The sequence below is a fragment of the Gymnogyps californianus genome, chromosome 9 (genome assembly GCF_018139145.2).
Source record: "Gymnogyps californianus isolate 813 chromosome 9, ASM1813914v2, whole genome shotgun sequence".
Taxonomy (NCBI): domain Eukaryota; kingdom Metazoa; phylum Chordata; class Aves; order Accipitriformes; family Cathartidae; genus Gymnogyps; species Gymnogyps californianus.
Window position 1 is genome coordinate 2504599 of NC_059479.1, and position 24839 is coordinate 2529437.

A 24839-nucleotide genomic window follows, 5' to 3' on the forward strand; every position below is an offset into this window, starting at 1 on the left:
CAGTCAACGTGAGGTCCCGCCCCCGCGGTGCTTGGGCCCGGCAGCCTGAGGCGGCCTGAGGGGAGCGGCGGGGCGGTGGGTGCCGAGGGGTGGTCAGCATCGCGGGCAGCCCTGCCCTGCGTGAGGCGAGCCGGGAGCCCGGCACCCCTGCTAGTAGAGCCCATCGCACCAGCAAACGGCCCCACCGCCACAAACCGCAGCCGGAGCCCTCCCGGTCCTTTCTGCAGCCTTCTCCCGGGAACGGCCCGGCCGGGCCCAGGCCGCTTCTCTCCCGTCAGGGCTGGGGCTCGTCCCCGGGCGCCTCAGCCTGCCGCCATGGTCCCGCCCGCCAGCTCTGGGCCCGGGGGCCTGCTCTGGGTGTCCGTTCTGGGCTGCGGGCTGACCTCTCCTCTGATCCAGCCTCACCGGTTGCCTTTGCTCCCCTGCCGCCTCCCCGTGCCTCCTCTCCGCCGCTTCCTTAGGTTTAAAAAAATGCTTCGGCATCCCAGAAACGTGAGTGCCTTTCAGCTGCGAAAAGACCCGCGTAGGCGTGTGCTCCCAGGTTCGTGGGGGTCATTTTCTGGAGCCGGGAGGTGGCAGCGGAGAGACGCGGGTTTGCCGTGGGTTTTGTTCAGTCTGGCAGGAGAGGCGTCCCCAAAGGGGTGGAACATCTGTTGGGGTACGTGGGGAGCTGTTGTGCAAGGAGGTGTTTGAAAACTGGAAGAAGTTGGGGTGGTTAAGATGAGGTACTGCTGGTTTAAACGGAAAACAAAAGGCTTGCAACAGCTACGCTTGGAAAAAAAACAGTTGATGTAGTCAACTTCTATTTCACGTTTATATGCACATAAAATACATAGTCTGGGCTGAAATAAGGGACTTTGTTTGCATGCTGCTATAGTTCATGTAATATGATAATTGTGTATGGTAATACACAATGCTGTATTATTTATTTTTTCTATATATGAATGATATAGTCAAATTTATTTTTCTTTCTTTCCACATTCTGCTTTAAGTTTAGCCTCGGGATTCAGACGTACTTGTCTTGCTGACTGTTTCCTCTAACTGCAACCTGTTTTCAGCTTCTGAAATAACTTTGGTTCTATCTTGTTCTGATTTTATTTTTGTAAATGTAAGGGGTTTTTTTTGGTATGATCTGATTGTTAGAAATATATTCATTTCCTTGGATATCGATGCATTTGACACCAGCATACAACTGAAAAGTGACTTGTTTTTAATCACTCAAGACTAATTACCTAACTTGATTTCTTCCTATCCCTCTCTCTCTCTCTCTGTTACTTTTATGTTTTGTTGAAACCGCCGCACAAAAAAATACAGCTGCAGCTGGCACGAATTACAAGCTCAGTGAAGAAGGCAAGGTTTAAAACGAGCTGGAATTTGAACCACCCTGTTTCCTGCCCTCCAAGACTGGGGACAGGAGTGCTCTGTTGAAGTCACAACCACATCTACCGTGCAGAAATTAGTCACGTAAGATGATTAAAAATAAAGTAATTTTAAACAGCTTATAATATGAAATGAGTTTTATATAAATTTAGTGGGAATAAAAATAGCTTTCGTTGTGCCTCCATAAAAAGTCTGGAGTCTTTTGTGCAATACAGGTGGTAAGGAGGGAAGAGGAATAATTTTAAAGAGGCTCCATTGGACCTACATGGTCATAGTTACTTCAAACCTTACATTAATTCATTTCTAAGGCACATCGTTATTTTACTGCCAAAACATGTTGTATGATGGGTTGCAATCAATATGTTGCTGTAATGTTATCTTTACGCTCTAGTTTTATTTTACATTTGTGTCTCACTCCTATCATTACACCAAACAGTGTCTTTTTAAGATCTTTTGTCTAGTACTTGGATGAGATTCAGCTTCTGATTTTTTTAATCTTCTGAGAAAAAGGAAATTTAGCAAAGGCATCAATAGAAAACTATTCAAACAGTCTGAGGACTGGATCTAGTGGCTCAGTGGACTAGTGGCTCTAGTGGACTAGCGTGGCTCAGTGCAGGAGCTTGGTTTCAGCCTCTGTGAGAAGGTGTCCTGGGGTTAAACCATGACAGAAGGACACGCTAAAAACACCATGGGAGCACACCTGACACGCCATTGAGACAGAGGTAATTTCTGAGCCCGGAGAAAGTGGCTTTGGTCAATGAGTGACATGATTGTCCACAGCTGCCTGATGGCTCCTGCTTTCAGAGAGGCAGATTCTTGTATTTGCGTTTTATAGACAAACGATATTTCATCAAAATCTTGATGAAATGAAGTTGTCAGCTTCTTCCCCATCAGAAGGTCACAAGACTATTAATTTAGCTGTTTGTTTCAAAAGGGGAAATGCTGTAAATAACATCGCCTCTGTAAGTCAGGTGGATGATAGAACAAAACTGAACTTCTGTAGATGGAAGTGTTTGGTGGAATTCAGTTTCAATTTTGAACAGCCTGATGAGGTACAGGCACTCTGATCCTTTAGTAGTCTTTGTTGTTTTTAAATGATGTGTTGTGGCAGTTAGCGACTCATCAGCATTGCACCACAGTCAGAAACATCTCAATTCATTTTTTTAACATCCTCTTTTAGATCTACTGCCACTTTGCATTAAAAAACTGTGCACTTTTCCAGTAGGATCACTTCTGTTTTGAAAGGAAAGAATGGGGAACTGAATCATGTGTACGTCAGTTTTGTTTTTTTTTTTTTTCCACACACACAGCAGTGAAGAAAGAGTATGTAAGAATCTATTCTCTTACAGCAGCTGTAGTAGGAGAGTTCTGGGCTATGTGATTATCCGCCTCTCTTACCCGACTAGGATTGGTAAGTCTGGGCTTTCTGTGCCTTTTTTTTTTCCTTATGCTTTGTGCCAGAATGCAGGCACCATTTACTTTATTTGAAAGAGAGCAGTTTTGCTAAGATTGCCATATTTTAGCTCCGCATTAGCACGATGAGCATTTTCAAAGCAATACAGCAAAATTTTTTAGCACGTAAGGATCTGGGTACCTGTGTCCTGTTTTTCAGAAGCAAATGAGGCATGCAGCATTCCAAATTCCATTGACGTTCAGCAAGATTTAGACTGCCAAGTACTCTTTTGAAAATGGCACTCGGTTTCCTAAGTCCCTTAAGTGCTTAAGAAAATGTTGTCCTGCTTTTTGCATATGTAAATGATTCTGTAGATAAAGTGAACAGTTATGCTAATGTAACCAGGAGAAGGCATGGTGTACTGCCTTTCTTGTCTGCTTTGGTCTTGCTTGCGGGCATATCGCGATTCCAGTATTACCTTCAGCTTCAGGGAGGGAACAGTGCCATTCAAGCGAAGAAAGAACCCCGAAAAAGAAAAAAAGCAAACGGTTGTACTGTGGCAATGTGTAAATTTAGGAGGGAAGTTGAAAATTTCCATCTCCTAAGTAACTGGAGTTTTAGAATAGCTTTCTGGAAGGAGTACTGGGATTAAAAAAAGTGACCCAGTGTATCAAGTTTCATTGCAGAACAAATAAGCTAGAGTATATGGTTTGGTTGCTGATAGATAAAAGCAAATGAGTAGAGTGAGGAGGATCTTTCTGGTTATATATCAAATATCATATTAAATTTGCAGCGGTTTCATTTGTGTGGAGAGCTATCTAGTGACTCGCATGGCATTACTACTGATGTAAATTGCCAGTGCTGTGAAAAGTATTGAGCCTTAATTGTCCATGATATAAGTAGTTTTTGGTGTATTTCAAACAGCATGCCAGGTTGTCACGTTCTTTGGGAGACTTACTATGTACTCTTCAGTAAAACTGCCTCATCCCTTGCGTCTCCGCCCTATTTCAAACCATGAGCACGCTAGAGGTGTGTGAAGGTACTTGAATTATGCAGAGATTAAAAAGGCATTTGAAGAACAGGGGGATTTTCTTCTGTTCATCTTTCCCATTCCTCCGTAAGAGGAGTGGTGATGATCTTTTCCTTAGTCAGTTTAGCTCAGACTCTGCTCTAAATGGAAAGATGCCCGTTGATTTTAACAGTAGGTGAATTGAAAAGAAATCGTAAGGAGTCATTAAACGTAGTAGATTATTTTGAGACATATTGGCTAGCTTTTAATTATTCATGTGCATTTAGTAAAGCTGTGGGGCCTGTAGATACACTAACATACTACTCATCACTTCACTATTGGGGAAGACATTAACTATTTATATCTTTTAAAATCATCATTAAGAGGGACTCTAAAAACATTTGTATATGTGAACTGCATTTTGGATGCAGCTTTATTACACTTGAAGAACTATCAGCATCTTTTGAAACTCCTTGGCACCTCACGGGAGGGCTCAGGACAGTTCAGAATCAACCTTGTAAGTCTGAATTTGATCTTGATTTCCTTCCTATGTCACTTCTTTAGCTCTTAGAAAGTGTTGTCTTTCAATGGAAAACGTTGATTTGCAACTGGTGGTAGTGATATAGACACGGAAAATAATTTTGCTGATGTTTAGAGCTCATAAGTATCATCTAAACTAGCCACAATGCAGAAGAGATACCTAGGAACAGAAGTGAGATTACAGATGAAGAACCTGGTTAATGCCCTTCCTGTATCTTCAGAATGATTTTTGTTGACATAGTATAGAGGTTAAAATTGTAGGAAAGTATGTAGTTTACTGTTTACTAAAAATAAATATTCTAGAGAAAAAAAAATCACCGTCTTTATGAAAAGTGCATTGTTCATTTTTTATTATTATTTCTCTTTGTCCCAATAAGTTTGAGGTACTCTGCCTGTCTTTCTTTCACTCACAGGGCTATATGGAACTCTGGTGATTAGTCTGTTACTCACACTTGTCGTCATGTTGGCAGAAGGCATCTTAACTAGCCTCGTATATAAAGAAAGCTGTCATCAAGATAAACCTCGCAAATCTCATGCATCCAAAAAGGATAAAGAGGGACTCTGGAGACAGAAGCTTGTAGACAACCCAAAAATTAAAGGCGTTGCTGATGGACGTGAGAAGCAGGATGAGATCTCTGCTAGAAGTAGCAAAATGGAACACAGGAGCGGTCCTCAATGGGGATCCGTAAAAGAGGTACCTGCAAAAGATCAGAAAACGCTTGTTAAAGGAACCGTATCACCAGCTTTACATATCCCCAAAAGAGAACAAAATACTGAACCGATGGATTTGTATAGATCCTGGTCATGCAACAGCATTTATCAAAACTATCCTGACTTACACATTGGGGGAGACCATGTGGGGGACCATACGTGTGATTCAGGTTGTGTTTTGGACCATGTGTGTGAGGAGCTTCCCGATGGCCCTGTCTTACTGTCCGTAGATATTCCTCTAGGTCAGTCCCCTCTATGTGAGCGTCCCGAGAAGCCAAGTATAAAGTCCCTGTCTGGAGATGAAGCTGGAGAAAGGAGTATCATGCTCTGTGAGGAGCCTCTTTCAAACTCCGTGCTCAACAAGTACATGGAAACAAAAGTGGCGGAGCTCTATAAACAGTTTTTTGAAGAAAACTTGACCCGGTGTGGTTCTGTAACAAACCTCCTCACTTGCAGCTTGATAAGGAATAACCTGAATCAGATAAGCTTTCAGATATCACAGGAGCCGAATATAGAAACATCAAAAGCCAGAGAAGTGCTCTTGCACTCTTTAGCTTTGTTTAGTTTGCACAACACTACCAATAGAAATAGCTCTGAGTTTAGTACTCCAAACTTACAAATCTCAAACCCAGCATGCATGAAGAAGAGCTGCAGGATGCAGTTGACATCATGACTGATCTGCTTACCCGAATCGTATTCATCTCTTCAGCTACGGATATTTCACTCTAAGGATTAGGTTGGGAAATGAAAACATTTACACACTACAGACTTTTTCAAATAAATATTTTAAGGCTTAAACCATACTTTGTTAGCAGAGGAAGTAAAGGTCACTGTTTTCTTTTTTTCTAATACAGAATTTGAGGTGAATTTCTCTAAAATAGTAGTCAACCATGTTTTTATTATGTGTATGCCCTCCTCCTAAGACTCTGGCTGTATGAGTAATTGTAGGCATGTACCATCGGATTTACTCCTGCAAGAAAAATCAATCAAGACGTGTGCTGGTAAAACTTTGCTCTAAGAGACTGATCCACCCAGCCAGTAAGTAAAAGAGTCGAATTGGCTTTGCTGGACTGCGGATTGGGCTATATAGTTGAAGCCCGAGTTTTGGACATTCAGGTTCAAATTTTGCTCCTGCAAAGCTTGCTCACAGTGACTGAGAAAAATATTTCTTTGGTTTGAAAATCTTGTCAGCAGGTGGAGGTGTTCTGGACTCTGGATTATTTTGTATATATTATCATACATAGGAAATCTATAGACATGATACATGAGTGAAGATGCTATTATTGCATATGTATGTTTGTACTGCATAGGAGGGATATGTTACAATGAAAATCTAGGTGAAATAGTTGCTCAAGATTGTAAAAGTATTTAATTTTCTGTAAAAAATGTTTTTCTTTTAAATAAATCCTTAGCTCTGATGAAATCCACTCGGCTTTCTGTCAGTATGTTGTTATTTTACGTTCCATTTGCATTTTTAGTAAATGGACTCTGACTTTATTTCCTTGGAAATGAAGCACCTGCAGCCTCGGCAAGCTAAGATGACAGCAACGTTCCTGAAAAGGTAGTGCAAGCTTTCTTCATTTGGGAGTTTAAATGCACATTTTGATACGGCAATTTCATTACTTAGCTTTCAAACCCATTTTCTCCCTTTTCTATTACTTCTTCTCAGTAAGTATTTCGACTGGAAATTGATCACTGTGCCGCCATTGTAAAATGATAAATGAATTGGGCTGTTACCTGGACTGCAGAAGTTTTTTTCTAGTAAGGAAACCTCTTTACTTGCGCTGTCACTGAGTACGGTTTGACGCACTTGCAGTTCTGGGTTTGCAATCATGAAATCCAAAATCTAGCAACAAACTATATTTATACAATTGTAAGCTTTGTAATGCACGCTAACGTGCTAGTTAAATTGTTTTATCCGGTTCCTGATGGCACTCAGTGCATAGGGATGGGATGAGTTATAAAGCAGAGCTTCTCGGTGAAACTGGCTATGAAACAACTAACGTAAACCAAAACCGTCTTTGTCTTGGAGGTGCATCTCTCGAACTCTGATGCATAATGTGCATTTTTTTAAACCTTTGTCAACCCTCTAAGAGAATATGAAGGATCTTGTGATCTCTAGGTAATAATACATCAAATGCAAACATACTTGTGTTTGTAAATCAAGGCCCTTGACATCTGATCAGTCCTTTGAAGAGATCAGAGTTGTTTGTTGCGTTTCATTGGTTTTTTGCTTGCCCTTTTTTTTTTTTTTTTTTTTTTTTTTTTTTTTTAATCCAGCATCTTTAGTTGTTGGGCTTTATTAAAAATCATCTCTGAGCTGGCATTTATAATGAAAATACCAATAGGCTTGAAAGAACATTGACAAGATCTGAATTCACAAGGGATTCACCTGGAAGCTCTTAATTCAAGAAATTTAGCTTATTCATTAGTTGCATTTACTGTAATAGAAACTGTGTGATGGGGCTTAGAGTTACAATTGTGCCTGTTTTTGGCCTATACAGAGAAGGAAATTTGCAGAAAAAAGGTATCCTGGACCCTTAATTAGCTGTACCTATGTAAAGACTGCACCTTCGTGGCATGGGGCTTCCTTCCTTCCTTCCTTCCTTCCGAGGAGGAGGAGGAGGAGGATGCGGTGTCAAACAGTCTGCTAAATACAGCAGCGTGCGTAATGGAAAGGGAAACGCAAAGTTGTTGTGTATCTTAACGTGTTTAACCTTTTCTGATGCCTTGCAATGTCTTTTAGGATTGCTGGAACTTAACTAAAGTGCACGGCTCAGGGAATCTATGTGCATAACGTCTAACGCGCATTCAGATGCCAGCACCTGGGTTTAATATGGTACGTATATTGAAATTTGAGATCAAACCTCAGAGGTCCGAAATAAAACACGAAACAAATAGTTGGCCGACAAGGCTACTCAGTCTGATAGATTGTCTGAATGAGCCTATCTAAGCGCCGAGCCAATTCAGCACCGGAGCAGAGTGAGTACCCCTGGTTTTGAGGTGTTTCCCAGCTTTTTATACACTTTGATCTCGGAGCTGTAGGAAGAAGAGCACTCTGCTGCTCTGGAATTGCCTCGAAAGCTGGCTATTCATTTCCCTCAGCTGCCTTTGCAAATCCTATTCCTGCTCTCTGTTTCTCATCTTGAATGCCCAACTTTCAATCTTTTCTGTTATTTTTGCAGGCAATCTTCAGCCTGAGGTAGGCTTTTCCATGATAGCGTTGTGGTAGGATGGGTGTTTTCAGGCGGATGAAAGAAAAGAGAGGTTGCTGTAGCTTGGTGACTGGCGGGATTGGGAAGAACCTGCTCCTGTGGGAAAAGTGATCTGGGTGGCCGAAGTAAGAACCTCTCTCTCCTGATTCAAATGACAGGCAAAGACAATTCCTGCTGAGTACGTAGCAAATAATTAAGTAAAATCAGACTCGTACATGTCCAAGACCTAAGAGAACATCCTTGCCTGATCAAAAATTCCTGTTGACCTTAGTGGTGCAAGGAGTATAAGTAATGCTGAAAGCCGTCCCTCTTTTCTAAGAGGATGATAGGAAAGGATGTGTTGCTTTTACTGTGCGTCGCCCTAATTACACGTGTGTCTCGTTAATCCCCTTCTCAGCATTCAAAACCAAGTCAAGAGTCGCTTGGAAGAGGTCAAATGATTTCATTAAATTCTGGAGGAGTCCAGAGCGGGCAGCGCTCTGAAGTCTTCCTTGGTAAAGGTGCAGAGAATAAGTTAACTGAGGGCGAGAGGAAAAATATTCCGAAGGGCAGCAGGAACCAAAGGGTTTGCAATTAACTGTAGACAAAAGTGCTCTGTGGCATTTGTGCTGCCTTGGTCTAGCCTCTGATTTCCCCTGGGATGTATTTATAGTTCAAACCAAAGTCTGGAAAGAAGTTAATTGCAGAAGGTTCTTCCTCGGGAAATGTGGAAGTCAGAGTTTAAAGCTGAGGTCCAGACTCGCGTCGTTTTTCTGTCCTTCTCAGCCCTGAGAAACGTGTCAGAAGGAGACCCGTTCTTCTCTCCTGCTAAGCTCAGCATCCTAGCCCCCGATATTGAAGTCAACTGCGGTTTCAATACTGACGTTAACAGAAGCAGCAGAAGCTGCTGAGCACGTCAGCTGCTACAGTGGGAGAAGCCCTGATGGACCTGCTTCTCCCATCACCTTTAAAGAACTGGAGCGGCAGAAGAGAAGATGGAAATGAATATTCTGTAATTGGCAGAATCGGACGCTGCTGCGAAGCTGTGTCCATCCCATACTTTTTCAGGACTGGTTTCAGAGCCCATTTTGGAATACGTGGACAATTTTAGCTGGAATGAAAAGAAAACACAACACAACGAGCAGTCTTATGAGAAAAGCTTGTTATCTGTAGCCTTTATTACAATTACAGCCTGTATTACAACCTGATGGAGGTGAGGAGTGTGTTATATAATTCATGACAGCAGCTATACTGAAACCAGCCGTATTATGGATGCAGATGAAGCAAGGATATGTCTAGCACCTGTAAGGAAAATACATGACTTCACTGCAGGCATGCCTTTGGGTTTTCTTTTTCTAATAGAAAAAGACGAGATGACTTAGTTTTTAGAATTTTAATAGACGAACGGTTTGGAGGAGGGAAAGGGAGAATGAATTTTCAGCTAACTTACGTAGCTACCTAGCACAACAATGCATGTTTTAGCAGTGCGAATGAAGATGTAGATAAATGCACATTGTTAATATATAGTACCACCGACCATATTTTGTTATTGATGCCATGCAGTTTTGGCCACGGAAAAGTCCGTGTACTTTTTCCACCCAGTATTTGTTACTCTGGTTTAATCCAAAATTTAAATAACTTCTCAAAATTAACTGCTCTTTGTAGGAAGAAAGAGATCTGTGGTGTTGCTGCAGAATACATTTTAGGAGCAAAATCTGCTGATTTCTGGAAAGATGAGACAAATACATTTATTATTCACTTAGATACTGGTTTTAGTTCAATTTTATTTTAACTGACATGTTTCAATCCATGACATGCTTTGGATTTATTTATATTTGAAAGATACTGAGTCATATTCTGAATTTAAGTGAGTACAACTCCATCAGCTGCGCTGGAGCTGTGCCCATTTTCACTAGCAGGAAAAACGGCTCAGTGAACTCAAACTACAGAGGGAAAATCCCTTAAAAGGTGTGCTTTTCCAGGCTGCTGAAGGACAGCGGAGGCATTTTATTACAAACGAAAGCAGTGCCGTATTTTACAGGCCATACGCATAAGGCCAAATTCTGGCTGGCGGTTATGTTTATCCACGTGCCAGAAAAATCTGAAATTGAAGGAGAAATACTGGCAGGGAATTTTTGCTTTCATTTCCAGTTCTCATTCCATGTTCCCACAGGGAAATGTTCATCAGGTTACTGGGACCAGGACCCTGGAGTAAGCTGGGCTTTTTGAGTTAAATCCACTCAATTAACTGAGACCTATAGTTAGGATGTCATTCCCCAGCCTGTTATCTGTTGTGGGATATGAGCCCCTATAGAAGGTGACTTAATCTACCTGGGTGTGTAATAAGGATTTTTACACGCCAGGTCAACGTTAACAATTTTTCTGATATCTTTTAAATAGTCAAACGATGATATCTAGTGGTGGTTTCCTTTAGTACCTTTTAGTTCAGGATTTCCAGAGGTTTACAACCATTTTGCAAATAAATCTCAAAGTCCACCTCTCTTTGGAGGAAGGATTATTTCCCACAGAAAGGCTGCCCGGGTGCACAGAGTAACAGCTTCCATCAGTTGATGTTCTTATATTCTGCAGGGTAAAATCTAGAAAGACGGTAATCCAGCTTTCTCTCCACTAGTTTATGCATGAAATTGCAATTCTGATTTTTTTTTTTTTTTTGGCCATTTTGCTTCTGTTTTAAATATAGGTTTCCAAAATTTAGTTATGTGATTTTAATTAACCTAATTGTCTTTTTCTTTACCAGAAGAACCTCACCACTTAATTCCTGCCTGCATCCTCTTTGAGTTAATTTATTTGTGATAACCCCATCAATCTGTTGGGAATAGAAAAAAAAATCACCTGTGGGGTTCAGCAGCCGCTCGGTAAATGAGTGCCCGGTTGCTAACAAACTCTGCCGCTACCACATACTACGTCCTGGCTGCCTGCGGGCTTCGGAGTGGAAGGAAAAGTGTTTAGTATCGACCTATGAATCCCGAGAGGCCAAAGACCTTCCTTCTCGTTGCTCTCCCTGTGTCATCCTGTCCCGGGTAGGGATTGCAGATATTCCCCCTTCACTTGAGGGCTGTGCGCTGGGGAAGGCGAAAAGGCTGGAGGAATATTTGATGCAGCGGAGCAAGCCGGGGTGGGGGGGGATTTGTGCATCAGTCGGCGGCAGAACTGTCTGTGCTGAATTACTGAAACTTGCACAAAATCTGCTGGGGCGTTTTTGTGGACTGTGTCTGTCAGGACTTTATTTTGCTTGGGATGCTCGTTTGGGGTGCTCTTTCAGGGAGAAAAATATAGAATCATAGAATGGGTTGGGTTGGAAGGGACGTTAAAGACCATCTAGTTCCAACCCCCTGCCGTGGGCAGGGACACCTTCCACCAGACCAGGTTGTGCAAAGCCCCATCCAGCCTGGCCTTGAGCACTTCCAGGGATGGGGCATCCACAGCCTCTCTGGGCAACCTGTGCCGGTGCCTCACCACCCTCCCAGTAAAGAACTTCTTCCTTACATCTGTAAAGAACTTCTTCCTTACATCTAATCTAAATCTACCCTCTCTCAGTTTAAAACTGGAAGAAGCACTGCTGTTAGGATCTTGTTAAATTGCCATTTCTTGGAAACAATCTGGCATCTTGTCACTTTTCCTGGGGCTTTATTTGTTGATGTTTAAGTGCTGAAAGACAGGCGAGCAAGGGGCTGAGGAACTTCATTCACCTGGTGAATGATAACCGCAGGAGGCCAGAAGAGCTGTGTCTTTAAAACCAACCACAGAAGAAGCACTAAGACTCGCAGGGGTTCTCCGTGTCTCATTAACGCTGCTTCTCCTTGAGGGTAAGTGGAAACAGCATCTTTCCTGAATATAGCTCCAGGTATGTAAAATTGAAATATGCGGCTCTGAACTCTGTGAAACACTCTGTTGGGAATGTAAACTCTCCTATGAAGACAGGCTTGAGAGAGTTGGGGTTGTTCAGCCTGGAGAAGAGGAGGCTCCGGGGAAACCTTATAGCAGCCTTCCAGTACCTAAAGGGGCCTCCAAGAAAGCTGGAGAGGGACTTTTTACAAGGGCATGTAGTGATAGGACAAGGGGTAATGGCTTTAAACTGAGAGAGGGTAGATTTAGACTACATGTAAGGAAGAAGTTCTTCACTGTGAAGGTGATGAGGCACTGGCACAGGTTGCCCAGAGAGGCTGTGGATGCCCCATCCCTGGAAGTGTTCAAGGCCAGGCTGGATGGGGCTTTGCGCAACCTGGTCTAGTGGAAGGTGTCCCTGCCCATGGCAGGGGGGTTGGAACTAGATGATCTTTAAGGTCCCTTCCAACCCAAACTGTTCTATGATTCTATGATTCTGTTTGCTCTGTCCATCAGCAGTGCTGGCAAGTTAGCCGACACTGGCTTACGTGTTTATTTTGGTGGTGTCACTGCAGTTGAATTAACCCTGAAGAGGGCTGCTAGCTTTAATTTCCCTCTGCTGTTTATATGGGACTGGAAACCCTAGCTTTGCTGTGCATCTGGAGTTTTATTCATCAAAGCTGAAGTTCTTCACTTTACATTAAGCAACACGGTATGGCTCTAATTCACTTCTCGTGCTTTTGTATTAGGCTTCTCTGCAAACTCTCGGGTCCTGCCGTACCCAGCTGTAGGAAGCCACATACAGCTTTCCCAAGTTCTAAGGCAGGGCATATGCTTAGAGTTCCCTGTGACAGAAATGCACCCGCAGGATATTGCTGACGTGTAAGCTCTGAATTACTCTTTAGGGGTCCTTGATGCTCCTCAAAAAATTTCTTGTTTTGTGCAATAATATAGTTTCTTAATATGCTGTGTTGCTATTTTTTGTTCTCATTCCCCATCTGTAGTGACTACACACTTCTGCTTTCCATTGCCAAATTTGTAAGGCACACTGACCACTTACTTGCTCTGTCCATTGCTCAACCATATAAAGTTGATGTTTCAGTAATTAATTACTAATCGGAGATGTAACAAAAGTTAACACAGCAGAGTGAGAGAAAACCCAGACTCATGCCTGCTCTCACTCTTTTTGTGTACATAAACTATATTACTGCTTTGTTTCAAATGAATAACATTTGTGAACTTAACGGAACAGGGAACATAACTGCATACTAATTTCCAAAAAATCTTGGCTTGAAGTTTTAAATTAACAAATTTTGTTCATTCTTATTCCTCTTTCCTGTTAGTTGAATTACAAAAAACCTTTCCTGGAATAGAAAGTGAAAACATTAATGTTGCATATGCAAAAATCGTGCAAGTTAAACTGTAAAATAATATGCCTGGATATTTGCACTGGTGCTATTTGGATGCTCGGAAGGGAAGCCGGCACAACTCTGTTTCCCTTTACTTAACCATGCACTGCTCGAGCCCAACTATTAAACATAAAGTACGGGTCACTGATCACAGGCAATGCCATTGCATTGAAATGGCTTTCGGACAGATTTATTGAATATTTTTATATAACAAATACATCCTAGGAAGTAGCCAGCTGCTTATGTTTATTCCACAAAAAGAAACCAAAGGCTGCATGCAGCAGATAAAGGACGTCAGAGAGGATAGACTAGCAGAAAGCTAGTCAGAGAAGCACTCCTAACAGTGCATCTCCAGCCTACCTTGGAGTACGTTGCAGTACGTGGGACCAGCGTGTGGGTGTCCAGAGAGAGCAGCGTGGTGCTCAGTGAACCAATAAATGGGGACTGATCTCCACGCTGAGCTGAAGTCCCTGAATGAAATTGATATCACTATGCTTGGACTTGATGATCTTAAAGGTCTTTTCCAACCTAAATGATTCTAATTATACAATCTTCAGGAGGCAGGACGTGCTCACACCTCTGTCTGAGGTGAAGAATTATTGTGCTCATGTATATTGGATCTACTGCAACTTTTTTACACGACATTTACAGTCATAAGTTTTAATGCAGGCGGCACTGCTGTTTGCTTGCTGTAATCACGCTGATTCCCAGGGTTCGTTTTCCTCTTTGGCTCTTGCTTTATTTTGGAATTATAGAACTGTCAGGACCATGCACCATGACAACAGTTAATATTCAGCGTTTGGTTTGTCCGGGCTTGTGTATTTTCCCAGTGGGTGGTTAGCAGTTTGGTCAGGGGACAGGAAGAGTTGAGTAAACTGGCAGAAAATGGTGAATGAGAAGAATTTCTTCCATCCTCCCCCGCAGCTGAGGCTGTGTGTGAGTGTGAGGGAAAGCACCAAGAGCAGCACGGAGAGGAAGCAGCAGATATCCCTCGCCCTTCCCAGCAGCCAGACCGCAGCTGAAGAAAGGAGGGAGGTTTGCAAAACCGTTGACGTGACCCATGGGCATGACCCATGCTCATCCTACCAGGGCAGGTTCCTGCAGGAGTTTGTTCCTCGCACCATGAAATACCTTCCAGTCTTGTTATGTGTAATGCTCAAGGCCAGAGCAGGAAAAATCTTCAGCCGTGCTCTCATGAGGAGGGCTTGAAGGATCCTTGGAAGTCCTATTGCTTTGGGCTCCTAATTAAGGAGAAACAACTTCCATGTCAGGGTTGACTCCTCTGGTTGGACTCAGCCTCTGGGTCTCTTAGACTGGCCCACTGTACAGCACCATGATGTCGACATTTTTTTTGCACAGATTTAAGGACTTTAGTTAGATCTTGTAAAAAGCAATGAGTATTAAAAGTATTATTTAATGGAAGAAATCTCTCGCCACCACTTGAATATGAATCTGATTTGCAATTGTGTGAGTTCTGGGTGTGTCTCTGGGAATTAAAACTTTGGAGTTTAAATCAGAAAAATAGTTCTTAGATTACCAAAAAGGACAAGTATTAGTTGTTTTATTGAGGCCACAGTTACAGGCTTCTCCGGTTATAATGATGAAGAAAAATATCAAAGGCCGTTTAGTTTACAAGTCATTTCAGCAATTGCTCAAAGTGCTCGGGCTGGCATTGACAAAAGCAGAATCCAAGCAGAAGTCAGTGCCAAAATGATTAAAGTGGTACTCAGCCTGGAATTGCCCTATAGGAATTCTTTAAGATCGTGTTAATTAGGCGGTTGTTAAATGTAAAGCTGTAATGCAGTCAGTCTGCAAGTCTGCTGCCTGAATGCTGCATGGCGGGGAGCATGACCGGGTTGCTGTGTTTGCCATGAGAGCAGTACGGAAACTATATGGAAGCTGTATGGAAAAAGAGTAGGTGCAAGGCAAGGAGAATATGGATCTTCTGGATCTTCCTAATATTGATATGGGAGGGCCTATTTGTCAAACTCTCTCTATTTAGGCAAGGTAAAACCATCAGTGATAAATCTGTGTTTTTCAAGTTGGCGAAATGTTAAGCAATGAACCACAAAATTTGCATCTAGCGTTGTATACATCCTCTGCAGCTTCCTGATGAGGAGAGAGAGCGTGGGCAAAGAGGATGTCTTATTCTTTTGATTTATTCTTCTTTACTCATTTCTTATTAATGTTACATCTGCTCAATGTAATTTTGTTCAAATTCTCATTAAAACCAGATTTTTGAATGCGGTCGCTGATGTTAAATTAAATATACATTCTTGCCTGGGCTCTGTGGGGCGCCCATGAGTTAAGCAGCACGTCAATTCATCCAGCTCACTGCAACGCAAAGTTAGTTTCTCAATATGTTCGTGGCCTGTGATACGCTGAGAAAAAACCCATGCTATGGCCTCGAATTTTAAGGGGTTTTCCATTCCTGCTGTCCAGAATAGCTGCGAGCGCGATCCTTCCCAGCAAGGGAAGCGTGAGGAGGGGCTTGGTCTTAATTTCAGTTCCGATTAGATGATCTTGCTAAACTGCCTGTCTGCTTTTACGTGTTTTCTGTGTTTGCTCGCAGGCTTGCATATGGATGGAAATACGTACTCTTCCGTCCCGGCTGCTTCAGAAAGTTCGATATTTTATGTGCAGTCTTCACGGAGCATATTAAAATGTAATGGGAAATGCAGACAATGAGGAGGAGAAGCTGAAAATTAAGGTGATTATATGTGAAAATGTGAGCAGTTTCCATTCTGATGGGGGAAAAAGAGATTTTGCACGTTCATAAATGAGAACAGCTTTCTCCTTCAAATTTTAGACAATGCATGTAAACAAATGGCTGTTCTTCTGATGACAGTAGGAAAAATCATATTTACATACTAAATGTAGATATCATTAGCACTTATATTTTATCTTCTCCCAACAAGCTGATGAGATGGAGTGTACGGGTAACTTTTTAGGAGCTTTTCTACGTGTGTTTTTTAGGGTAAGCTGGAAAAAGGGTTTACTTCAAAAAGGGGAGGGGAAAAAAAAAGGTGATAACACTAAAACATCATCTGCGTGATCCCAAACATCATCTGGGTGATCTCTAAACAAAATTCGTAGAGTTCAGCATGGCACACCGAAGGTTTCCCCAGAGGAAGCCAGGAGCTCCCGCAGGAATAATCCGCTGTATTACTTCTGGGGCTGCCCGTGGTCAGAAGGTAAGCGTTCCCTGGGGGGAAAGATGCAGAAATCATTTTGCTTCTGAGAACTACATGAGGTGAAAAATTGATTGCTATATCACGCCTATAGTATCAAAGTCAGAAAGTCTTGGAAATGGGTGTAGGGTAGGTAAGGGATTAGACCCACTCATGGTTTTTGAAGAGCGGGGAATTTACAGAACTAGACTTGTCCCAGGTCTGCCAGAAGTGGTAACGCAGTCAGAGCCAAAATAATTTTTGGAAAGAAGGCGCAGAAGGGCAGTTTAGGTTTGAAGGATTACCGGCGTGGGGGAGAGCTTCCCTGCCGCCCTGCCGGGAGCCGTGCCTCGGCGGCCGCGGGGTGAGCGGTGTTCCCTGCTGTTTGGGTGATGTGCGAATAGGAGGAAGGCAGAGGAGCATTCGCAGTGCCTGCGGAGGTCCTACGGAGACTGCAAAGTTTGAAATGTAACAGAGGCCAGTGTGGGCTATTTGCCAAAATCAAGTTTTACCTATTCAAGGCGCTATGCACAATCAGAAGGCGTTATCCTTTAAGAGAGAACAAAAACCGTGCTGAGAAAGGACACAATGTCTCAGCGTTTAAATAATTTCTGGAAATATTAAACTTTCATAGTATAGAGATAGAAAAAGAAGGCTTAGCCTTTCTGAGGTCAGTAAGCACCACAAGTATTTCTTTGAAAACCTCTTTATTCTTGGCGCAGATCACGAAACCGCAGGTAGAACTGCTGTGGCCAAAGGTAGCCCCGTCCCTGCTGGCAGTGGCTGGCCCCTGGGGCTTGTGCTTTCCTGGGATGCTGCAGATGTGGCGTTTTCTTCTATGAAAGAAGAAATATTTTCTTCAGTGGAAGAAGAAATACTTCTAGTAGGATTACCTGAATTGCACTGAATACTGGAAATCAGTGGGAGTCCCAGTGGCGGGAAATCCTGCAATCCCTTTGCAGTGAGAGGAAGACGTCCGATGAGTTTTGAGCTTGGCAGATTTTTTGAGAGGATTACACTGTGTGATTCTTTATGCTGGATATTTCCTGGAGGCCCCAATCCGACGTAGGATCTTCCTGTGTTATTAACCATAAGCTGGGAAACTTTGAGTGCTTGTAGTTGAGTAAATGCTTAAATGATTTCCTGATTTGAGGCCCAAATAATGTGGAAAGTCTTGGCGGTACCATAGCTAAAAGGTGCACAACAAATTATTTTTCTTTCCCCCTATATAAGGCATGAGCTTATTCAAAGTTCTCTTTTATAATTTTCAGTAGCTGATATATGAATTTCAGGAGGTGATAGAAGCTGAGATTTAATTTACGATATTTTTTTTGTTGTTAAATGATGCATGCATCCGTAGTGAAAAAGAGGAGTTAGAGTATACTTAGAAGTAATTCCACGTCAGGAAGGTAACACAAAAGATTTCACATCTTTCCTTTCACTCTCAAAGTAAGTAAAGAAAAATAATTTGTCGCCACTGATTAAAGTATAAGGAGTTAAACCAATTAATTTAACATAATATTTTCATTGCAGGAGCCTGAATTCTGGTCACTGTTACCATATCACACAATACTTTGTTCTTCAAATAGTCCTCTTCATTCCGGCAGGAGCAAAGTTCCCGTCAACACAATTATGGGGATCAGAATCTAGCCCGGAAACCTAAAAATGTGGGAAAGCACATTACATTAGAAAAAAATGAAAGCATGTCAATAAACATATGTTCAAATGGTACTCGCATTAAAAAGTGGTTCAATAATATCAATAGCCATTACAAGAGGCACAACGCGTATTCTGTTATCATAGAACTTTGGAAAAACATTTTGTCTTTGGCTTTTAATTTATTTATAACTAATATATAATGAACGGTGGTACATATAAGAATTTAAGGGAAGGAGCAAGCTTATTTATATAGAACTTCAGGGTAAAACAATTCCAAACAGAAAAATGAGGAGTTTCAAAATCCTAAAAGCAAACTTGAAGGTACTCGCTGTAATGAAACACAATGTCCAAAATATTTACAAAGAGCCTTTTGTTACCCTTGCATAGGTCTGGGTACAGCGAACCAGTAACTGGGCTGAGAAGGGCAATGGAGCTTTTAAGGAGACGCTCGAAGCTTTGCAGGACGAAAGCCAGTTTGCAGAGAGAGGCCGCGCTGATCCATCTGCGCGGAGCTCGTTGCGGGGTTGCAACCCTCGTCACAGAAAGGAGCAGAGAGGAAAACAAGTGAAACGGGTTCATTAAAAACTCTGCAGAGGGTACTGGCCCAGGCTCTTTCCCCCTCCGTTAACATTTTATATCTTTTTCTTAAGAACCACGGTGTGTTTTGCTCTGTCCAGACAGAGAGGTTTGGTGAGCAGTGAAGGTAAATAAATATGCATGCGTGTCTCTTCGCTTCACCTGGTAACTGTTGCTTAGTTCTTAAGGTCCTGATTTTATAAGTTAACTTTGTTTGAAAAGTGGAGCGTATTTTAATGTTATCATCTCTGTTGACCTCCCTCAGATACCGTCCCAACTCTGTTGTTTTTTCTGATTCCATTATCAAATAGATATTGATTCTACGCACAAAATCATTTTCCAGATAGCGCTATCGAGCTCCCCGCTGCAGGTCTTCTTTTCCCTCCAAGATGCAAACATTTCATTTTTGGCTTAAGGTAAATGTAAGCGACTATTAACTTTCTTGCTTTTTTCCTGAGAATAGGAAAAATCAAAATGGATTGTTTGGGAGGCTGGCAAAACTCCTTTTCCATGCCACCAAATGGAACGAGTCTTCAAACTCCCAAATTCAGGACCAAATATTTCGGCAGAAAGAGGAAATACGATGGCTTAGCATGCGAGCCCAGGCTCAGAACTGCTTCCATGGCTCCTAGCTCTGGCTAAGTAATTTCTTAATTACTTCTTAATTGCTGTTAAGAGCACTGTATTCTCCCTCCTTCAGAATAACAAGGGATCCCATCTCCTCGCCTCTTCCTCTCCTCCCCATCCCAGACCCTATGGAATTGAGCTGTGGAACAAAGATGGAGGAAAACCTTGCGGGATTTCTGTCCTCCAAGCATCTGTCCTGCAGTTTTGTATTTATATTTTTTAAATGTACAAAGGGAAAAGTGGCACCGAGTTTAAAAAGCTTAGTTTGTTAGAAGACCGCTCTAATGAGAGGAGTGTTGCTTCGCTTTAAAGTCAGCAAGTGTGGTAAAGGCACGCTATAAATTCAAATTAACCACGGTAAAGTAGAAAGAAGTCACTCCTAGAGTGTATCACCGCATTTCTCCTGTCTCGCAAAGTTTGTCCTCCCCCGCTTTACAAATCCGATCAGAAACAGGGAGCTCACGTGGTACTGAGAAACCCAGGATCTGTGTCTGCATGATGTCGGGTTCTGACTTTACAGCAGAAAAGTGGGTCACCGGCTTGTTATTGGCAGCTCAATTTTGGTGTCATTTAGGCAGCTGAAGAGAAACAAACAGGCCATCGATCAGTCTAGCAACAGCCCAGGGCCTCTGTATTTTAATTACATGTGTTCTTTGGGCCAAATTCATCCCTGTCGAAACATCATCAACTTAAATGAAACTCCACAATGGAGGAATTTGGCCCAATATCTTTTTTCCCCCCCTCTGTATTATTAATACATCTAACACTGTTGCAAATAACTTTTTATTTTTCTCTCTCTCCAACTTTTCTAAGCAAGCTCACTCAGTTTTCGATGCCGTTTTCAAGTAACGAAGAGAGATGAAGATAAGTTTTCCTGTTAGCCCTTATTATAGGATGAAGCTTCAAGCAATTGTTGAAACTTCTTCTTCCCGTAGAGGTGACCTCTGTCCAGCACAACGCTGCCGCTCTGTATTTAGCGTAAGGAAGCTGGGTGCTTTGCTTAATTTACCAGATGGAAACTGTGATTATCAGTAATGTTGCTGCCGTGCGTTCTCTCTGTGGGCACTGGAGAAATCCAGTGAAGTCCACTGTAAGATGGGTCCATTTCTGGATGGGGCTGTTTTACGTGGGACCTGTTCCATCAAAGCCTGGTTGCTCTAGCAGCAGTGAAGATTCCACCCCCTCCCCACCCCAAGAAGGGTTTCTGAGAGACTGGAAGCCAAAATATGTCAAGAGTTAGGACTAAAATGCAACTTGTCTCTTTCTCAAGCATGCATAGGTGTGCAGATGGTCTAAGGGTGCACGAGGCATTTTTTCAAGGAAGCATCTGCAGGAGGAGCCTCTGCCTGTTTGGGCACGTGGTGCCAACGGGTGCGATTCTCCAGCAAGGTCTCCCAGCTGGAAACGAGTGGACCAGGGAGGAGAGTCAGGGCGAGGCGGAGCTGTTGCTCCTCTCTTTGCAGCAACCCATGCGACGAGGGCGAGCTGAGCGCCGGTGTCTCCAGCAGCGCTCCCAACCCCTCGCCCGCAGCAGCAGGAGCCACCGACCGGGAGCAGCCGGCGGCCAAATGCCCCGCGGCAGACGGCTTCCAGGGCAAATGGAGGGGCAGAGGCCAGGGTGCAAAGCTGCAACTGCTGTCCTAGCTGGGTCCTTGCTCTCCTCCGTCCTCCAAACCACCAGGGTCAGAGCCCTGCAGGGCTCCCCACCGATGCCGCTGCTGGAGGATGTCATCCCGGAGAACATCAGCTGGGCTGCCGAGGAAGCCCAGGGCAACGAATCCTCAGAGCACGCGTTTTTCTCTCTGGATTATCAGCACGTCCAAGTCCCCTTTGAAATCACGCTCTGGATCATGCTTGCATCCTTAGCCAAAATAGGTAAGGCATCTTGAGAGGATGAGGAAGGACGGGGGTCTCCGTGGGGATGGTGTGGGCAGGGGTGGCTGTTGCTTCCCCTCTTCTCCGATCTTGGAGCCTGAGATAACATGCAGAGTCCGAAGGATGCGCGTATTGTGTGCCAGACATACTGCACGCACGGAAAATAACTGCCCAGTTGCATTTTGGGTTGGAAAAGATGCTTTTCCATCTAGAAGTTCACACCTGTACGTGGTGTTGCTGTTAGTAGGAAAACTATCAGGGTTTCAGGAATTTTATTTAACTGCAGTACTTAGCAAGGTGCGCATTCATCCCATGAGCTTGCCAGCTACGCTACATGCAGATTGTCCACTGACATCTTCATCTTAAAATGAAGACTTCTTGGTCTTAAAAGAGGATGCCGCATCTGGCCAGCAGCAGAAGAATTCAATCCGTGTGCAGGGCGTTATACAGCCTAAAATAAAATCTCTCTGCATCAAGGAGGTTGTCTGTGTAACGACACCTAAGAAATTGTATTTTGTATAACTTGGACCTATCTTTTTTTTTTTTTCCCCTGCAAAACTGGGTATAGGAAAGTGGAAATTATATATGGTTTTTTTTTTTTCTCCAGGAATTGTGATCACTTCTGTTAAGTTACTGCTATAAAAGTTATTTTACAGCATTTTTTCTTTTATTTTTTTTCCTTAGAAGGGAGAAGTCTCTGACATTCATTTAGATCAGAACTTCTTTCAGATGGAAATGGTCTTTTCGTTGTGCTATTCTGCGTATTATATGATGAGATCTCAACTCTATTAACATGCATGAAGAAACGATCACAGATTTTTTTTTTTTCTTATTATTCCTATTCCAGTTTGATTTGTTTCAATTACTTTCTTTTAATAACTCACCTAGACTGCCTGTAGTGGCTGTCAGCATTTCTCTCTAACACTGGATGTTGCACAAGGCTGGCTTGATTGGACTTTTGTCAATGTTACCTTTAACTTTAAGTGTTAATGATTAAATAATATTAAAAGTGGCACCATTTATAATTAATGAGAATGCTTTTTTGTGATTATTTTTTTGGATGTATGGAATCTGTATTGTGTTTAAAATTAGCAGTTGCTCTTTACATTAGTACTGAAGATGGCATGCTAACTAGATTACATCATAAATAATTCCAAATACCTTTTTATTTATGCAGATTATTTATTTTTTCTATTTGTGTATTACCTAAAAATATGTCTTTAACCTTATGCTGTGATGAACTGCAGTCTGAACCAACAGTGATTTTAGACAGTTTGGTATTTACAGTAATCTTTCAGATTTCCTAGCCAATTTCTTTTTGGGAGACTTCACCTTAATTGTGTGCATTTATTACTACTACTACTCCAAAGCACAGCCTGCTGAAGGTGGGAGCATGGGGAGCTTCCTCACCCCAGCGAGGAGCTGGTTGGTGCTCTTCAGTCAGTTTGGGCTGATGAGATAATACTTTTTTTTTTTCCTATTCATCCCCTTCCAGGGTTTCATCTATATAACAAGCTGCCTTCTGTTGTTCCCGAAAGCTGTCTATTGATATTTGTAGGACTCATCATGGGGGGAATCATCTACGGCTTAAACGACAAGTCGCCACCTGTTATGGACAGCGACATCTTCTTCCTCTACCTCCTGCCACCCATCGTCCTTGACGCAGGTTACTTCATGCCCAGCCGTCCCTTTTTTGAGAACATCGGCACTATCCTCCTCTACGCGGTCGTGGGGACGATATGGAACGTGTTCGGGATCGGCTTTTCCCTGTACGGGATCTGCCAGGTGAAAGCCTTTCGCCTGCAGGATGTGTCGTTGCTCCACAACCTCCTGTTCGGCAGCCTGATCGCCGCCGTGGATCCCGTGGCGGTGTTAGCGGTCTTTGAAGAGATACACGTCAATGAAAAGCTACACATTCTGGTCTTCGGCGAATCGCTCCTGAATGACGCGGTGACGGTGGTGAGGACTAGCCTTTAGTTTGAGTATTTAATGTTCAGAGGAAGGATGGGCTGGTGCTGAGAGGTGGGACGTGAGATCTGCAGAGGGAAAAGGCATCAACAGCCTCTTCTAGCAGAGGACTCCTTGTCCACTTCTCTGGCCTGAGGTCCTGAGAAGCTTTCAGGTGAACATCTCTTCGACTGTATGTCTGGAGACAGGAATGCACGTGAGTGCCACAGCACTGCCCTGGTAGGAGCCTGACCTCCAGAGAAGGATGCTGACCCCGCACTGGCAGAAATCCCAGCAGCGTATTTTAGTGTCATTGCTACATATGGCCATGGCTGGTGAATATCTTGTTAACGGCAGTTTTTCTCTTTCACTTTTTCACCCAGGTGCTCTACAAGCTATTTCAATCTTTCTGTGAAATGCCAACCATCAAAAGTGTGGACGTTTTTGCTGGAGTTGGAAAATTCTTTGTGGTTGGGCTAGGAGGAGTTTTAGTAGGTCTTACTTTTGGGATGACTGCCGCCTTTACCACGCGATTCACCAAGGATATCCGCGTCATCGAACCGCTCTTTGTCTTCCTGTACAGCTATCTTTCCTACCTCACCGCTGAAATGTTTCACCTTTCGGGGATCGTGGCGTAAGTATGTCCCAGCGTCTCATCTGTCCAGGAGAGCTTTCTGGCTATATTTACTGAAAAGTATCAGAAAAAGTTTTAAAGTAAGTTTGCTTAGTTGGAAATCTGTGTATGGCAGCAAACAGAGAGTATAAAAGCCTGTGGAAGAGCCGAGAGGTGTAACCCCGTTTCACACGTTGCACAATTACACATCAGTGGTAGTAGCTGCAAGTCACAAGCAATCCAGATGACTGCTGCTGGGCAAGCTTCCGACGGCTGGTCGGTTTGTGTAGGTTATTGAGGAATGTTTATTTGAGCTCCAGGGTTTTCGTTTGGAAACCCTGGACGTTCAAGCAGCGAGATGTCTAGTAGATTTGGCAGAGCCAGAAGAGGCTTTCTTGGCGTATTTTGTTATTTTCCGTGTGTGGCCTAGTCAAAACCAACGCTTGAAGAGCTGCAAGGAGTATTTAATCAAATCCTCAGAAAGGTTTGGTCTCAGTTTACAGCACGTCTGTTCTAGCGTCCTCCTCCTGATCTGCACGCCCTACCTGCCAGCTAGCTTTGGGTGGTGGCCCCAAAGGTGCGCTGAGGCAGACCTTATGGTGACAGAGCAACGTGAGTGATGGGGTAGGAGTGGTGTATCCCCTACAGAGCTGAAGCCTGGAAATATTCGTACTGTTTGAGAGTGGAGGGCTCTAATGGAAACCTCTGCTTTGGAGATTCTGACTTACCGCCAGAAGTTCAGACACAGCTCATCGGTTTGTCTGGTCTCCTGAGTGGGGGTGTCATCCATCATCTCTCTATCTCCAGTAACGCTGGAAATCTGCTGCCCGGTTTCAGCCAAAGTTGTCAGAGATCAAGATTTCAAAGGTACTAAAACCAAACTTCTTGCC

At 43.1% G+C, this 24839-nt stretch overlaps 2 protein-coding genes across 5 annotated transcripts in view; both read left to right on the plus strand.

Moving 5' to 3' along the window:
• Positions 1-247: 247 nt before the first annotated feature.
• On the plus strand, positions 248-6460 carry LOC127019647 (TLR adapter interacting with SLC15A4 on the lysosome-like). Of its 4 annotated transcripts, none has more exons than XM_050901800.1 (4): positions 248-492; positions 1315-1464; positions 2730-2791; positions 4736-6460. In XM_050901800.1, exon 4 carries the CDS (start codon positions 4783-4785, stop codon positions 5704-5706), a length of 924 nt encoding a protein of 307 aa, XP_050757757.1. In that variant the 5' UTR covers positions 248-492; positions 1315-1464; positions 2730-2791; positions 4736-4782; the 3' UTR covers positions 5707-6460. The 4 variants fall into 4 exon arrangements, with proteins under 4 accessions (XP_050757757.1, XP_050757758.1, XP_050757759.1 ...); XM_050901801.1 differs by having other exon boundaries at positions 487-541; XM_050901802.1 differs by lacking the exon at positions 248-492 and adding an exon at positions 604-658.
• Positions 6461-21112: 14652 nt separating this feature from the next.
• Positions 21113-24839, plus strand: part of LOC127019781 (sodium/hydrogen exchanger 2-like) — a 29624-nt gene continuing 25897 nt past the window's right edge. Inside the window, 3 exon segments of the mRNA XM_050902010.1 lie at positions 21113-21389; positions 22885-23348; positions 23720-23970. Of these exon segments, the coding sequence (XP_050757967.1) occupies positions 21113-21389; positions 22885-23348; positions 23720-23970 (992 nt within the window).